At 58.5% G+C, this 15,655-nt stretch overlaps 2 protein-coding genes across 4 annotated transcripts; both read left to right on the top strand.

Annotated features, from left to right (window-relative positions):
• The first annotated feature begins 1,110 nt into the window (after positions 1-1,110).
• LOC135998092 (amine oxidase [copper-containing] 3-like) lies at positions 1,111-9,828 on the top strand. 3 transcript variants are annotated; one of them, XM_065651199.1, is made up of 4 exons: positions 1,111-1,190; positions 8,207-8,492; positions 8,947-9,076; positions 9,304-9,828. In XM_065651199.1, the coding sequence occupies exons 2-4, from the start codon at positions 8,209-8,211 to the stop codon at positions 9,586-9,588; spliced, it is 699 nt and encodes a 232-aa protein (XP_065507271.1). In that variant the 5' UTR covers positions 1,111-1,190; positions 8,207-8,208; the 3' UTR covers positions 9,589-9,828. The 3 variants fall into 3 exon arrangements, with proteins under 3 accessions (XP_065507271.1, XP_065507270.1, XP_065507269.1); XM_065651198.1 differs by lacking the exon at positions 1,111-1,190 and adding an exon at positions 4,741-6,307 and having other exon boundaries at positions 8,207-8,410; positions 8,946-9,076; XM_065651197.1 differs by lacking the exon at positions 1,111-1,190 and adding an exon at positions 4,741-6,307.
• Positions 9,829-11,298: 1,470 nt separating this feature from the next.
• LOC135998020 (amine oxidase [copper-containing] 3-like) lies at positions 11,299-15,547 on the top strand. The gene is made up of 4 exons (XM_065651047.1): positions 11,299-12,903; positions 12,986-13,271; positions 14,274-14,403; positions 14,554-15,547. Exons 1-4 carry the CDS (start codon positions 11,334-11,336, stop codon positions 14,854-14,856), a joined length of 2,289 nt encoding a protein of 762 aa, XP_065507119.1. The 5' UTR covers positions 11,299-11,333; the 3' UTR covers positions 14,857-15,547.
• The last annotated feature ends 108 nt before the right edge of the window (positions 15,548-15,655 follow it).

The raw sequence follows: 15,655 nt of genomic DNA, 5'->3' as shown, positions 1-15,655 counted from the left end.
TATGTAAACTTTTACCATGTCAAGAAATTAAAATAAGGTACTTGGAATTCTTTTAAGGCAGCTCCTTGTGTGTGATACTGAGCTCTTAGGCTGTGCAGTGTTAACGTCAGTTCTGGTCTTGCCTTTCTCACATCAGCTGCTACTTCCCTGCGTTCCCATTCCTCTTTTCGACCGTGATGTGAAGGGCTCTGTAGGTTGTTTCTGTTCCTTTTGCACGTTAGGCTCACGCTCTGGGGTTTAACGTGGTCTGTCCCAGCCCAGCCCAGCGCACGGGACTCGGGCCATCCCGGTTTTAACCGCAGGAGACGTGCATGGCATTTGTCAGAGTCCGCGGCTGCTCCCGTGCCGGTGCCTGGACGCTGCAGCCGGTGCCTCTGTCGCCTGCACGGTCCGTTCCTCTCTCAGCTGCTCAGTTGGCCCCAGCCAAAGCCTCCTCTGCTCTCCCCAGGGGATCATCCTTGTTCGTGTTGCGCTTCCTCCTGCGGCCCTGGCTGCAGAGCCCTCTCCGGTGGCCCCAGGGCTGCTCGGTGCCTTGGCCGCCCTTCCCGGCCACGGTGCCGCTAGATGGGGCCCGTGCCCGGCCCCGAGAGCCACCGCCGCCAACCAGGGCTCCTGCTCGGCACGTCCAGCCTCGAAACCTTCAGCCGCTGAGAAGCAGGAGCAGCTGCTTGCTGACAGACACTTCCCAAATCCTGCCAGCCCCATGGTGCTCCCTGCGGTGTGGGAAAGTCCTGCTGGTGCCCGAGCTGCTCCGGGGAAGGTGGGAATCGAGCTGGGAACTCGGGGCTGAGGCAGCTGAGCTGGAGCTCAGGGGAAGGATCGTTGTGCCAGGACTCAGTGTGGTGCAGCACACGGGGTTCCTCACCGCAGCCAGAAACCCAACTTCAGCAGCCCTGGGGAAGGACGGAGCATCCAGGGCAGTTGTCCTGGCAGGGAGCGGGTTCATGGGCAGGGGAGGGTTTCTTGTCTGTGATCTTCACCTCTCGGTGCGGTGGTTTTATCTTTGCTCTCCAGAGAAGCAGCGGCATGCGGTCAGGGCTCAATTCGCACCTTCCTGAGACATCCCAGCTTATACCAGTGATCCGTAAAACTCTGAGAGGAGAACAACAGCACAGCGGTTGTGTGCAGACACAGACGCTGTCAGAGACACAGACGCTGTCAGAAACGCAGCCGCCGTGGGGAAGGGTCAGGTAATTTCCACTGTTCTGTTTCATGCAATCTGACCCCGTGAGATGAGAGAAGGGGAGTGGGAGTTTTCCAAAGGCCGAGGTCTGGCTCGGGCTGCGATGACGCCTTGCCCGTGTCAGGAGAGTTGCCAAGGGGTTTTCTGTACCGTACACTTTCCCCGGCTGTCTGGCAGTCGCTGACTCTGAATTTCCGTCAGCCAAGAGCTGTCCATCTCTGGTTTTGGTTTCTATAAATTTCAGAGACTATTTTTCGCCACATCTACCTTTCCGTGCAAGCGAAAACCAGCAAACTCTCTCGCTTGTGTTGTTTGGGAGATGTGTGCAACTTAGTAAATATAAGACGGACTGATGGGCAGTACCTAAAAGCAACCAGGTAGCCAAAATAAACATTGGTAGGATGTGAATTCTCCATAGTCGGTGTGGGATGGAGCGATGGGCTAATCGGAGCGGGGAGCTGAGTCGTGGGAAGAGGTATGTGCACCAAACGGGTCATAAACAAGTTAGTGTTTAGTGAGATATGTAATTTTTTAAATTCTAGGTTAGCTTCAGGCTGCTTTTGGAGGAGATACACGAGCAATTCCGTGGCGTTTGTGGCCCTTAAAGATCCCTGAGGGCTTTTCATTGGGAAGGTATCGACACAGGTTTCCTGGCTCTGCAGGCTCCATTAATTCCCATTTCCTGAAATTTCTGCTGCAAGATGGAGATGGATTTGGAGCTGTTCTGTTTACTCTGAAGCAGAGCTCCCAGAAAGGGCAGGTTGATTCTTGTGTTGCTTGTTAATAGGCTTTAAAAGTCCTCAGCCTGAGAAGTCCAGCAGAAAGGGACGGTATTAAATAATAGCGTGGTACTAGGCACGGCATCCGTGGCACATGTAGCGGGGCAGAGGAAGGACACAGAAAGTTTCATTTGCATCCTGCAGACGTGGGGCGTGTGCTGCGGGTTGGTTTGTTGTGGCGATGTCATTACAAATTAGGGTTTGTCTTTTTTTTTTTCCCCAAACACCCAAGATGCACAGCATGAAGAGGGTTCCCACACTTTTATTTTCGGACATCTCCCCGGCAAGCTGCAGGGTTGAGTTGTGATTTGTGGGGTGGCAAGGCCTGTGGAGTTGGTCCAGTTCTCTTAAACTACTGCCGTGCTGCTTAGAAAATGACTGTCTGTAATTGCAGCCTGTGCCTGGACCTTTAGGGACCTGGGTTGCAAAACCAAGAGGCGAAGTCAAAACTGAATGATCTGCTCTTTTTGTACTTGAAGGAAATGGAATTCAACAAGCGTTCTGCTGCAACGTGCACTTACACAGCTGAGCTGAGATCGCTGCACAAACCTCTGAGGCTGCACGCGCAACACTCACATCAGCATTTCATAGAAACACAGAATCATTTTGGTTGGAAAAGACTCTCAAGCTCATGGAGTCCAAGCGTTCCCCCAGCCCTGGCACTGCCCCGTGTCCTGAGAACCTCATGTCCGTCTGTCCAACCCCTCCAGGGATGGTGACTCCAGCACTGCCCTGGGCAGCCTGTTCCAATGCCCCACAGCCCTTTGGGGAAGAAATTGTTCCCCAGATCCAACCTCAACCTCCCCTGGCGCAACTTGAGGCCGTTTCCTCTGGTCCTGGCGCTTGTTCCTGGGGAGCAGAGCCCGACCCCCCTGGCTCCAAGCTCCTTTCAGGCAGGTCAGAGATCAGAAGGTCTCCCCTCAGCTCCTGTTCTCCAGCTGAACCCCCAGCTCCCTCAGCCGCTCCCATCACACTTGTGCTCCAGCCCCTCACCAGCTCCGTTCCCTTCTCTCAACTCACTCCAGCTCCTCATGTGAACCGGCCGCTGTGGCTCCGCAGGCTTTGCTGGCACGATGGCCAGCGAGGCAGCGATGACGGTGCTGGCACAGAGCAGACGTGCGTGTCCCTGACCTGCCCAGCTGCAGCCTGGGCTAAAGAAGGCTGATGCTGCCCGCGGTGGTGAGGATAATGGAGCGTCCTTTATGGCAGTGTGGCCTCTGGCCTACCAGTGTGGTGAGAGGTGAGCACGGCCAGAGGACCACATCCAGGGCAAGGTCGGCTACAGAGGAATTGCTGAGGCTGGGGGGAGCTGCCTTGCAGAATCCTGGGGTGATTTGGCTTGCAGGGACCCCTGTAGATCCCCAGCCCAGCCCTGCTCACGCAGGGGCACCAGAGCAGATCACACAGGTCGGGCCAGGCGGGTCTGAATGTCTCAGAGAAGGAGACTCCACACCCGCTCTGGGCAGCCTGGTCCAGGCTCTGGCACCGCAAAGGAAAGAAGTTTCTCCTCGTGTTCAGATGGACCCTCCTGTGTTTCAGTCTGTGCGTGTTGCCTCTCACCAGGAAACTCTGACGGGAGGAGGAAGGCAAGGCCGGGTGAGGTGAGGTGAGGCTGGCAGCAGGAGTGGAAATGTTGGGTTGAATCTCCAGCCCTGGTTCTCTTGGATGCCTTGTGCTTCCCAGCACCAGCTCAGGGACAGGCAGGGTTTGTAGCTCAAGCGCTGTGTCCTGTCCACCCGAAACATCGACGGCTTGGCAGGATGGGCCACCGAGTCTTGTTCTTTGGCCACCTCGTCTTGTTCTTTGGCCACCTCATTGTGCCAAAGCTTTTCCCCAGCGTGGTGAGACCAGCAGAGGTTTGGTGGGGCTGGCTGTGGGCAGCTGTCACAACCTCCGGTAGGAACCCAGGAGGTGGCTGCTCAGCGGTGGCCTGGCACGGTGACAACGGACACGGTGACATTGGGCACTGCCACCAGCTGCTGCTTGGATGCTGCAGCTCGGGGGTGGTTTCGTCCTTGAGGGAACTTCTCAGAAGCTGCACCTCAGGTTGTCTTTGAATGGGAGACAGAGACAAAAGCTGCGTGATCTTGTTTCAGGGCAATTCTGGAGGGTTAATTAGTTCATGGCTGCTCAGAGGTGGAAATTCAGAGCTGGTTGTCCGCAGCTCATGGGGCCTGAATCTCATCCTGAGCGATATCTCTCCACGCCTGCCCAAGTTTTTCTACCGCTACGCAGATGGATGTGTTTTCAGCAAAGGGTTTCTTTAAAAAAAATAACATCAAAAGTAACTCCAAGCTTGGAATCATGCTGCCAGGGAGAATGTTTGCAAGGAAACAGCCTGATCAACAAGGAAATTCGGTGAGTTGCAAAGAGGTGAAATTGTAGAGTGTGACAACAATTCCCAGCTTGTCAGAGCCCCACAGAGGTCCCAGCCACCTCGGGCTGACTTACAGGAGCTGAGTTTCCACAGGCAGCCTCAGGAAGCTCAGCTGGACTGAAAAAGTAACAGAATTATGTGAAACTCTGTCTGAGTCACTGACCCTGCATGTCCAGCAGCTCTTGCAGGGCACGGCTGGTGGAGGAGGACAGAGAAGCTGCGGCTCGGAGAGGAGATCTGCCCTTTCTGCTCACCACGGATTTCAGCTCTCCTCCCCTGGCCTCTCCCAGTCTTTTGTACTTTCTGTGTTAATCCATCCAGTGCAGCACAAACTGAGAGAGGCAGCAGCTGGAAACCCTGCTCTGGAAGCTGCTGCGAGTGCCTGGGGACCAGCAGCAGGCATGCACATGAAAACCATCCTCATCCTCCTCGTGCTGGCTCTAGCCACGACGTTTGCTCTCGTCTGCGTGTTGCTGACCAGGGGAAGGGCCCCCAGCCCCTGCCAGCACCGGCCGCCGGGGCAGGAGGACACCGATGCCGGGCAGAGCCTGGTGTTTGCCGACCTGACGCCCGAAGAGCTGCTGCAAGTGGTGCGGTACCTGCGGGGACACCTCGGGGTGCCGCTGGTGGACGCCTCCCGTGCCAAACCCTCCGACAACTGCATCGCCTCGGTGGCCGTGCAGGTCCCCGCCAAGGCGGAGGTGCTGCGGTTCCTGGACGCCGGGGGGGCTCGTCCCCCCCGGGAGGCGCTGGCTGTGCTGCACTTCGGGAACCAGCCAGACCCCAACGTCACCGAGTACGTGGTGGGGCCGCTGCCGACGCCGGCGTACCACCGGGACGTGACGGTGCAGAAGTACGGGGGGAAGGTGCCGTACCACCGCAGACCGGCGCTGGCTGTGGAATACGAGCAGCTGGGCGGGTTTTTGAAAAGCCAAGTGTTCCCCGCAGCTCCGTCTTTCATGCGTCAAGTGATGGAGTACGATGGAACCAACCTGGCGGCTCTGACAGCCGCTCCCCGTGGATCTCAGTCCGGAGATCGGCTCACCTGGTTCGTCTTGTTTCAGAATGTGAGCGGGTTCTTCGTGCACCCGGTGGGGCTGGAGGTGCTGGTGGACCACAGCAGCCTGGACATCTCCCGGTGGGTGGTAAGCAGGGTCTTCTACAACGGGCAGTACTACAGGGACATGGTGCAGCTGGAGAGCGCCTACGTGCAAGGTCGCGTCAGCGTGGAGAAGGTCAGAAAAGCCCCGCGGGACGGGGACTTCTCGTCCATGAAGCCCCGAGCGCCTCCGGGTGCGCCGTTCCCTTTGCAATATGAGCCCCAGGGTCCCCGCTACAGCGTCAGGAGCAACCACGTCGTCTTCCAGGCCTGGAGGTTTGCCTTCGGGATGAGCGTGAACACGGGGCTGCGCCTGTTTGATGTGCGGCACAAGGGGGAGAGGATCGCCTATGAAATCAGTGTCCAGGAGGCGCTGTCAGTGTACGGCTCCAACTGCCCCGGGGGGATGTCCACCCGGTACATGGACGGGAGCTTCGGCATCGGGCGCTACGCCTCTCCCTTGGTGCGAGGGGTCGACTGCCCCTACTCGGCGACATACCTGGACGTGCACTACCTGGCTCATGCCGAGGTGTCCCGAACCAGGAGAAGTGCCCTGTGCGTCTTCGAGCAGAACCTGGGCTCCCCTTTGCGCCGCCACTACTCCAACTTGCAGTCGCTCTACTACGGGGGGCTGGTCAACTCCGCGCTGGTGCTTCGCTCCATCGCCACCGTGGGCAACTACGACTACGTGTGGGACTTCATCTTCTACCAGAACGGGGCCCTGGAAGGCAGGGTGCAGGCCACGGGGTACACGAGCTCGTCCTTTCTCCACGGGGATGGTCTGAGATATGGCAATAGGGTTTGGGAGCACACGCTGGGTACGATACACACCCATTCCGTCAACTACAAAGTGGATTTGGACGTGGGAGGTAGGTCTGGGTCTTCCTATTGTGTCTGCCATCATGGTGGGAAAGCCCAGAGCTTGGCGGGGATTGTCTCCTAGTCCGCAGAATCCCTAATATCTGACACCAGAACTCTGCTTTTTCGCTCTCCTCACCTCTTCTTTCCTTGCAAAATTATTTTTCTATGTGTAAAATAGCCTGTCAATTGTCTGCGAGCTCTGTATTCAGCCCAGGGAAAGTATGAAAGGTAGGAGCTGAGAGATGTTTGTGTTTCCTTGAGGCCCCGGGTTGGCACGGGGTGTGTTGCTGTAGGCACGGCCGGGCAGACGGGGACACAGCCCTGTCTGCAGCGCTGAAGGGCTCAGCCCGCTCTTGCCGCATCTGCTGCTGGTCCTGGTGCTTCTTATCACTTGGGAAAGTCCTTTTTTGGTATCTTGGCTTAAAGTGGTTCAGCCGGACCGGTGCTGAGCTTGCGCTGCTCCATCCCTGCTTCTCTTTTGAGGAAACGCTTGTAAGTTGGATCCTGAGTCTTGGGCTGCGAAGCCGCTGCGGGGAGCGAGTGAATTCCGCTGCTCCTGCACACAGTCACGGTTTTTGGCGGCGGATCCTTGCGGAGGGTTATTTGAGTCCAGTAGCGGCTCCTTCTGTCTGGCATCCACCCTGGGAGGAGCGAGGATGCTCAGCCTGCAAGGCTGTTCCAGTAACTGGGAAGGTGCAGGGGTACCGGTGGTGCTGGGGGCGCGGACTGGCAGCGTTAGGTGTCTGTTATTGACACCTGCTCCTGTAAAAGGTAGGGAAAAATAATGTTTTAGATCTGCCCATGACCAAGGAGATCCCCGGTAGACGGGTCCCAGCCTGAGGAGAAACGCAGCTCCAGCGACGTGCGCTGTCTCCTGCATCGCAGGGAGGAACCAGAGAACAAACAGTGTACATGGAGCTGCAAGCGTTCCGTTTCAGCACGCGTCCTCTCTCGTACCTGCAATGCTGTGGTTTGTGTGGCCCCAAAAGGTGCTGCCACTGTGATTCCAGTTGAAAATGGGGCTGATAGTGGTTTGCTTCCTGTAAGCAAGGCTCAAAAATGTGCTAAAATACAGTTCCCGCCCGGTGACAAGGTCCTTTTCTGTGACTGCTGTGCCACTCACATCCCTGCTCTGTTTACAGCCCCTGAGCCCTGCCTGCTGCAAAACGCTCTTGGGAAGAGTTGTGCAAAACCCCAGACAGGAGGGGAGCCCTGTCCTGGGTAGGAGACTCGGGGGGAGCCCCGCAGCATCCTCACCTTCCGAGCACAGGGAAGGCAAAACTGCAGCACAGCAAAAACGGGTCATCTCCTGCACGGGTTTCTTGTATCCTGATCTGAGGCTGGTGTGGGACCTGCAGGGAAAAGGGCAATTATTCCCTGCCTGGAAGTCAGAATGGAAACATCGGTTCCTAAATTAATGTCATCGCAAGAGTGGTAAATGCATCTGGTGCTGTGGTGGTTTCAACCCCTCCTGCCTGCGCCTCAAACTCTCTCCGCCAGACGGGTGTGAATTAGACCATGATCTCTGGAGATCCATCCTCGGCTCTCGGTGATAAATTGCTGTCTCGTGCAGAGCTGGGAGCAGCTGGGTCAGCCTGGCGGAAGCTGGTGGCCACGCAGGAGCAGAAGCTGGTGGCCATTCAGGAGCTCCACACCGTGGTAGAGTGTCCCTGGCCCCCTTCTCGTGTCTCTTCTAGCCAGGGAAGGTCCATCGTGCGGTCAGGAGTACTGACCAGTCTCCTGACAGTGACGATTTCTGTCCGTGACAGCTCTTCTCCAAGGAGCTGGTGCTGGGAGCCTGTGGCATGGAAGGGGAGGGTGAGGAGGGCGAGTTCTGGCTGTGATGACATCCCTGGGGAAAAAGGACCATGGGGACGCTCCTCAGTGACTTCACTTTTGCTTTGCAGGGATGAAAAACTCCCTGGTAGCCCAGGACATGGCGTTTGAGATGACACGGGCGCCCTGGAGCCTGGAGCAGCAGATAGAGCGACCACAACTCACCAAGAAAGTCCTGGACACAGAGGACCAGGCTGCCTTCCGGCTCCAGGAGAAGATGCCCAGATACATCTACTTTGCAGCCAACAGCAAAAACAAGTGGGGCCACCAGCGTGGTTACAGGATCCAGATCACCAGCTTTGCAGGGGACCACGTCCCCGAAGCCAGCTCCATGGAGAGGGCCGTCAGCTGGGCCAGGTCAGGCTGCTCTGACGGGGACGGTGGTTTCTCAGAGACACCCCCAGCCCTGCCAGCTGGGGAGGCAGCGCATGGAGGGGAACATGGCTGGGGAGGCACCGGGCAGATGCTCTCCTGGGCTGGGTTACTCCGCAGGAGCAGGATTGTGCTCTGCAGACTCTCTGGGGAGCTGCTTTTATCATAGAACCTTAGAATAGTTTGGGGTGAAGGGGCCTTCAAAGTGCACCCAGTGCCCCCCCTGCCATGAGCAGGGACATCTGCACCAGCTCAGGTTGCTCAGAGCCCCGTCCAGCCTGGCCTGGGATGTCTCCAGGGATGGTTCAGCCACCACCTCTCTGGCCAACCTGGGCCAGGCTCTCACCACCTTCAGGGTCAAAAATTTTTTTCCCCATGTCCAGCCTGAACCTCCCCCTGCCCCAGGGAGCTGCTCCCATCTGTTGTCCATATTCCCCAGGTACCAGCTGGCCGTCACCCGGCGGAAGGAGGAGGAACCCACCAGCACCAGCATCTACAACCAGAACGACCCCTGGACGCCCACCGTGGCCTTCGCCGACTTCATCGACAATGAGACCATCACCAACGAGGTGAGTTGGGGTCCCCTGGGCCAGATTTGCAATAACCAGCCCCAGGCTGAGTGGGGACAGCCCATGACCCCAAAATTCACACCGTGACCCCAAAATTCACACCGTGACCCCAAAATTCACACCATGACCCCAACATTCAAACCATGGCCCTTGCACAGACTTCGGTTGCTCCTGCTGCTCCAAGTTTCTGCAATAACCACAGTTTTTGTGGCTCTTCTCTTGCCCAGGACCTGGTTGCCTGGATAACCGCTGGTTTCCTTCACATCCCGCACTCTGAGGATATTCCCAACACTGTGACGGTGGGAAACTCCGTTGGTTTTCTCCTGAGACCCTACAACTACTATGACCTGGACCCCTCTATATACTCACACGACGGCGTGTTTTTCACCAGCGAGCAGGACTTCACAGCGTGTGAAATCAACCCCATTGCGTGCCTGCCCAAAGCTGCCTCTTGTTTGCCAAACCTCCCCCCCTTCACCTATGATGGTTTCAAAAATATAAGCAGGCTTTAACGCTACAGGATGGTGCTAGGAGACAAAGTCAGAGACACCAGGTTGCCTGTTCTGTCTCAGATTTTCAGTTTTTTTAGTGAAGTTGTCTCAATTTTCCAGTTTTGCAATGACTTCACTTTTTATCATTGCTTTTGAAATAGTGCTCTTCAAAATGGAAGCATAATGTTCCTGGCACGATGCCAGCCAGGAGTCTACATTATCTTTGTTAATTGCTGAATTTGAGTCTGTTGCAGGAGGAAAGCGAGGAAAAAAAACCAAAAAAATCCTGTTCCACTGCTGTAGAAGCAAGCGCTGTGTAGTGCCAATCTCAGGTTAAAAAAAAAAGAAAATTATTCTGGTCCAGCACTCTCTCGATTGTCTTGTTCTTATGACTTACAGCAGCATCTGCTGGGGACATGAAGCTGCAGCTGCGCTTTGTTCCTGCATCCACAGCCCAGCAGTGATGCTCTGGGAGCCCGGTGGGCACGGGGATGGTGCAGCTGGAGGGTGGGAGGGATGGGTTGGGGGGTCCTGGTGCACTGAGGGGGAAGGACTGAGCTTTGTGGGTGCTTGGGGTGAGGCTGGGGACAGAGCTGGGACATGCTTGGGCTCGGCCCTTCGCACTGGCTGGGTTCCTCCCAGCTCAAGCCTGGGAGCCATGGGGCTACTGGTGATGCAGCACGGCCAGTGCCGCTGCCCCTTTGCCTGGATGCTCAATGGGCTCTGGAGCCCTCATCCCATCATCCTCCTCATTGGCGAGGCTGCACCTCGAATTCTGGGGTCAGTTTTGGGCCCCTTGTGTCAAGAAAGCCCTTGAGGTGCTGGAGTGAGTTCAGAGAAGGGAACGGAGCTGGGGAAGGGGCTGGAGCACAAGGGTGATGGGAGCGGCTGAGGGAGCTGGGGGTTCAGCGAGGAAACGGCCTCAAGTTGCACCAGGGGAGGTTGAGGTTGGATCTGGGGAACAATTTCTTCCCCCAAGGGCTGTGGGGCATTGGAACAGGCTGCCCAGGGCAGTGCTGGAGTCACCATCCCTGGAGGGGTCGGACAGACGGACATGAGGTTCTCAGGACATGGGGCAGTGCCAGGGGTGGGGGAACGGGTGGACTCCGTGATCTGGAGGGACTTTTCCAACCAAAAAGATTCTATGATTCTATCCCCCTAATCCCCCCCTGTCAATGCCAGGACGTAGCTCAAGGTGGTGACAAGCAGCTGTCCCCTCCGTCCCAGCTGCAGGACCGGTTCCTTCCCACACGTGCGGTCGTTGGCAGCCACCAGCGATGCCGCGATGTCCCTGCACAGGCGCTGTGACAGCGGGGTCGTGGCAGGATGGGGCCGGGGTGCTGAGCTCAGCAGTGCTTTGCACAGAGGAGCATTGTCCCTGCAGTCCCTGCTGCCCACCCTGTGTGTCCGCAGGGTTCGGAGAAGGAGATGAAGTGAGACACTTTTATTTCTCGCAAGTGACTAGGTCTGTGCTCTCTAAGGGCTGCAGCGCAGCATGCGGGACAAGAGGGGAAGGACAGATGCAGAAGCATTAAGTTTATTTAAAATTATGGCCCCCTGGGGGAAGCAGAGCAAAGTTGCCTTTTATGGTTCCCAGCAAATCCCGGACACGTCTGAGAAAATCCCCCTGCGAGCTCCTCCGGGCTGTTCCCTGTTGAGAAAAATGAGGGGAAAAAACCAAACCCAGCCTCTTGTGTCAGCGGGAGGATTCTGCAGCTGGAAACCCTCCCTGCCAGACTGCGGGAGCTCTCAGTGCCTCAGCAGACATGAATGTGAAAACCGTCCTCATCCTCCTCGTGCTGGCTCTAGCCACGATATTTGCTCTCGTCTGCGTGTTGCTGACCAGGGGAAGAGCCCCCAGCCCCTGCCAGCACCGGCCGCCGGGGCAGGAGGACACCGATGCCGGGCAGAGCCTGGTGTTTGCCGACCTGACGCCCGAAGAGCTGCTGCAAGTGGTGCGGTACCTGCGGGGACACCTCGGGGTGCCGCTGGTGGACGCCTCCCGTGCCAAACCCTCCGACAACTGCATCGCCTCGGTGGCCGTGCAGGTCCCCGCCAAGGCGGAGGTGCTGCGGTTCCTGGACGCCGGGGGGGCTCGTCCCCCCCGGGAGGCGCTGGCCGTGCTGCACTTCGGGAACCAGCCAGACCCCAACGTCACCGAGTACGTGGTGGGGCCGCTGCCGACGCCGGCGTACCACCGGGACGTGACGGTGCAGAAGTACGGGGGGAAGGTGCCGTACCACCGCAGACCTGTCACTGGCAGGGAATACGTGGACATCAACGTCCTCATCCAGCGGGAGCTGAGGAAGGCACCGCGCTTCCTCGCCGCCTGCTGCGAGTCTGACGGGACCGACCTGACCATCCTCACCACAGCCCCGCGGGGCTTCAAATCCGGTGACCGTGCCACCTGGTTTGTCCTCTTCCACGCTGTCACCGGCACCGGCTACTACCTGTCGCCAGTGGGGCTGGAGGTGCTGGTGGAGCACCGGGACCTCCACGTCTCCCGCTGGTGGCTGCGCCAGGTCTTCTACAACGGCCGGTACTTTGCCAGCACCAGGGAGCTGGAGGATGCATTCCTGGCTGACTCGCTGGAGGTTGTGAGGATGCAGAAGCCCCGGGCGGACAGGGTGCTGGGCTCCATGAGACCCCGGCGCCCACCCGGCTCCCCGGGGCTGCTGCAGTACGAGCCTCAGGGTCCCCGCTACAGTGTCAGGGACAACCGCGTCACCTACCAGGGCTGGAGCATCACCTTCGGCATGGACCCCAACTCCGGCCCGCGCCTTTTCAACGTCAGGTACCGTGGGGAGAGGATTGTCTACGAACTGAGTCTGCAGGAAGCCTTAGCCCTGTACGGCTCCAACTGCCCCGGGGGAATGTCCACCCGCTACCTCGACGGCAGCTTTGGCATCGGCAGGTTCGCCTATGAGCTCGTCCGCGGCCTCGACTGCCCCTACACGGCGACCTACGTGGACCGGCACTACCTGGTGGAGTCAGAGACCCCCAAAACCAACCAAAACTCGCTCTGCATTTTCGAGCACGACGCTGCCCTCCCCTTGCGGCGCCACTTCTCCGACTCTCATTCCTCGTACTACGGCGGGCTGCGGAAAAACACGCTGGTCATCCGCACCGTCTCCACTCTCATCAACTACGACTACATCTGGGACTTCATGTTCCACGGCAGCGGGGCTGTGGAGGTCCGGGTTCACGCCACTGGCTACATCAGCTCTGCCTTCTTCCACGGCCAAGGCACCAACTACGGCAACAGGGTTGGGCCCCACACGCTGGGGACGATGCACCTCCACCACATCCACTACAAGGTGGACCTGGATGTTGACGGTAGGTCTGGGCACCTTGGTGCACGACGGCGGCTCTGCCTGGCGCGCGGAGCTCGAGAGGGTTTTTCCCTTCTGCTTCACAGGACAGCTGAACTCCCTGGAGACTCAGGACATGGCGTACGAGCTGGCGAAAGACCCGTGGAGCCTGGAAAACACCTTTGAGCGGCCGTACCTCCGCAGGGAGCGGCTGGAGAGGGAGGACGAGGCGGCGTTCCCCCTCAACGCCCCCATGCCCCGCTACCTCTCCTTTGCCAGCCCCAAGCCCAACAAGTGGGGGCATCCCCGCAGCTACCGCATCCAGATCAGCAGCTTCGCCGGGGAGCACCTGCCCGTCAGCAGCTCCATGGAGAGGTCCATCAGTTGGGGCAGGTGGGCGCTGGGGCTGGGGTGTTTGTGTTCCCCACTCCCTCTGATCCCACCCTGTCACGGCATCCCTGGCTGCTCCTGCATCCCAGCTCGGGAGGGGCTGCTGCCTCAAGGGAAATGAAACTGGTGAGGGGCTGGAGCGCGAGTGTGACGGGAGCGGCTGAGGGAGCTGGGGGTTCAGCTGGAGAACAGGAGCTGAGGGGAGACCTTCTGATCTCTGAACTGCCTGAAAGGAGCTTGGAGCCAGGGGGGGTCGGGCTCTGCTCCCCAGGAACAAGCGCCAGGAGCAGAGGAAACGGCCTCAAGTTGCGCCAGGGGAGGTTGAGGTTGGATCTGGGGAACAATTTCTTCCCCAAAGGGCTGTGGGGCATTGGAACAGGCTGCCCAGGGCAGTGCTGGAGTCACCATCCCTGCAGGGGTTGGACAGACGGACATGAGGTTCTCAGGACATGGGGCAGTGCCAGGGCTGGGGGAACGGTTGGACTCCATGAGCTTGAGAGTCTTTTCCAAACAAAACGATTCTGTGATTCTATGAAGGGTTAAACAGCAAACGTGTATTTTTTGGCTCTGAGAATCCCTTGAAAAGTTGCTCAATGACATCTGTTCATAGTAGTTCACAGGCAAGAATCTGACCCCAGATAAGAATAATTTAGAGCAACCACATGTATTTTTTTTCCCTGTGAGGGCAACCGGGCTGTAGGGCAAACTCCCAGGGGAAGCACTGGCCTCCCCAGGTCTTGACATCTTCACGTGAGGACAGAATGTCTTTTGGAAACTGGAATAAGCACAGAACTGGCTCAGTGTCAGGGTGAAATTTAATGGCTCTGTGCTCAGGGAGGGATGGAGGAGCTAAAAATGGCCGTGGCTGAAGCGAGTGCGTCAGGCAGGGAGCAGCAGCATCTGTGCCTGGATTCATTTGTGTTTCCCAGCCGTGCCGGAGCAGCGAGCGATCTCCTGCCAACCCAAAGGTGCTGGAGCTGCTCCCATCTCGTGTCTCGTCCCCAGGTACCAACTGGCCGTCACCCGGCGGAAGGAGGAGGAACCCACCAGCACCAGCATCTACAACCAGAACGACCCCTGGACGCCCACCGTGGCCTTCGCCGACTTCATCGACAACGAGACCATCACCAACGAGGTGAGTTGGGGTCCCCGGGGCGGAAGGGAGCTGAGCACCCCAGGTGCTGCCCCGGCCAGAGGATTCACCAGTCCCACAGCCAAACTGGGCACTGCTGGGCTGCAAGGTTCCGCTCAGCCTGACATGGTACCCGGTTCCCATTCTACCCAGGACCTGGTCGCCTGGATCTCTGTGGGGTTCCTACACATCCCCCACGCCGAAGACGTCCCCAACACGGTGACGGTGGGGAACGGCGTCGGCTTTTTCCTGAAGCCCTACAACTATTTCAACGAGGATCCCTCGGTGGACTCGCCCGACAGCGTGTACTTCAGCGGCGAGCAGGACGCCGGAGCGTGTGGGGCCAACCCCCTCGCCTGCCTGCCCCCCACCGCCGCCTGCGCCCCCCACCTGCCCCCGTTCCGCTACGGGGGCTTCCTCAACCTCAGCCTGGCCCCACCGCCCGGCGGGCTGTGACGAGGACGGGGTCACCGCTGTCCCCGTCCCCACCGCTGCGGAGGGTCCGTGTCCTTGGAGAGGCTCCGGTGGTGGCAGTGGGGACAGGCTGGTTCTGCCACCGCACCGGGACCTGCGCTCCCCATCCCTGGGGTGTGACCTGCTCAGGGTCAGGTTTTTGGAGGAGCTCAGCTCGTTTTGGCACCGCAGCGCTGTCGAGGGCGGACTCAAAGCCTCTGAAAAACAGCCCCTAGGAGTGGGTTTTGGAGACTTCATCCATGAGGCCACCCAAAGGTGCCCATGGCTGCTCTCTTGCTCTGGGACTGGGGCTCCTGTCACCTCCCCAAGGTAGGTGGGTGCACGCAGGGCTATGGCACTGAACACTGCACAAAGCCACAGCTCCCCTTGGAGCCATGGCCCATGCCAAGGTTTTGCTCAGGGTGATGGGAGCGGGTGGCGTGGGGCTGCTGTGGCCCGAGGGTGTTGGGCCACAGGGAGCCAGCAGCTCCAGGATGCCCAAAACATGCACCCGGCCCCTTGGCTGCTGCAGCTCCAGGTGATGCTGAGCTCTGGCTGCTGTGGCAGTGCCAGGTTCTGGGGACAGGGACCAGGAGCCTGCAGAAGGGCACTACAGGACTGCGGGACAGCCACTGCCCAGGCTGAGCTGCCCCTTGTCCACCCTTCCCCAATAAACTGGCACTCGGGTGCTTTTTCTGACCAAACTCTTGCGTTGCTCATGGGTGCTGCTGCGGCTCCCGTGGCTGGTGGCCAGAGCCCCGGCGCTGCTGATGCTGCAGGTGCTGCCGTTCTGTAATCGATG

Source organism: Caloenas nicobarica, chromosome 24 (genome assembly GCF_036013445.1).
Source record: "Caloenas nicobarica isolate bCalNic1 chromosome 24, bCalNic1.hap1, whole genome shotgun sequence".
In the NCBI taxonomy this organism is placed as follows: domain Eukaryota; kingdom Metazoa; phylum Chordata; class Aves; order Columbiformes; family Columbidae; genus Caloenas; species Caloenas nicobarica.
The sequence above is the reverse complement of the archived record's forward strand: the minus strand, read 5'-3'. Positions and strand labels throughout refer to the sequence as shown.

Coding starts and splice junctions, on each gene's coding strand:
- LOC135998092 (XM_065651197.1), top strand. CDS start 4,741: ATGCACATGAAAACCATCCTCATCCTCCTCGTGCTGGCTCTAGCCACG. Junction 6,308..8,206: donor AGTGGATTTGGACGTGGGAG/GTAGGTCTGGGT, acceptor TTTGCTTTGCAG/GGATGAAAAACTCCCTGGTA. Junction 8,493..8,946: donor AGGGCCGTCAGCTGGGCCAG/GTCAGGCTGCTC, acceptor CATATTCCCCAG/GTACCAGCTGGCCGTCACCC.
- LOC135998020 (XM_065651047.1), top strand. CDS start 11,334: ATGAATGTGAAAACCGTCCTCATCCTCCTCGTGCTGGCTCTAGCCACG. Junction 12,904..12,985: donor GGTGGACCTGGATGTTGACG/GTAGGTCTGGGC, acceptor TCTGCTTCACAG/GACAGCTGAACTCCCTGGAG. Junction 13,272..14,273: donor AGGTCCATCAGTTGGGGCAG/GTGGGCGCTGGG, acceptor TCTCGTCCCCAG/GTACCAACTGGCCGTCACCC.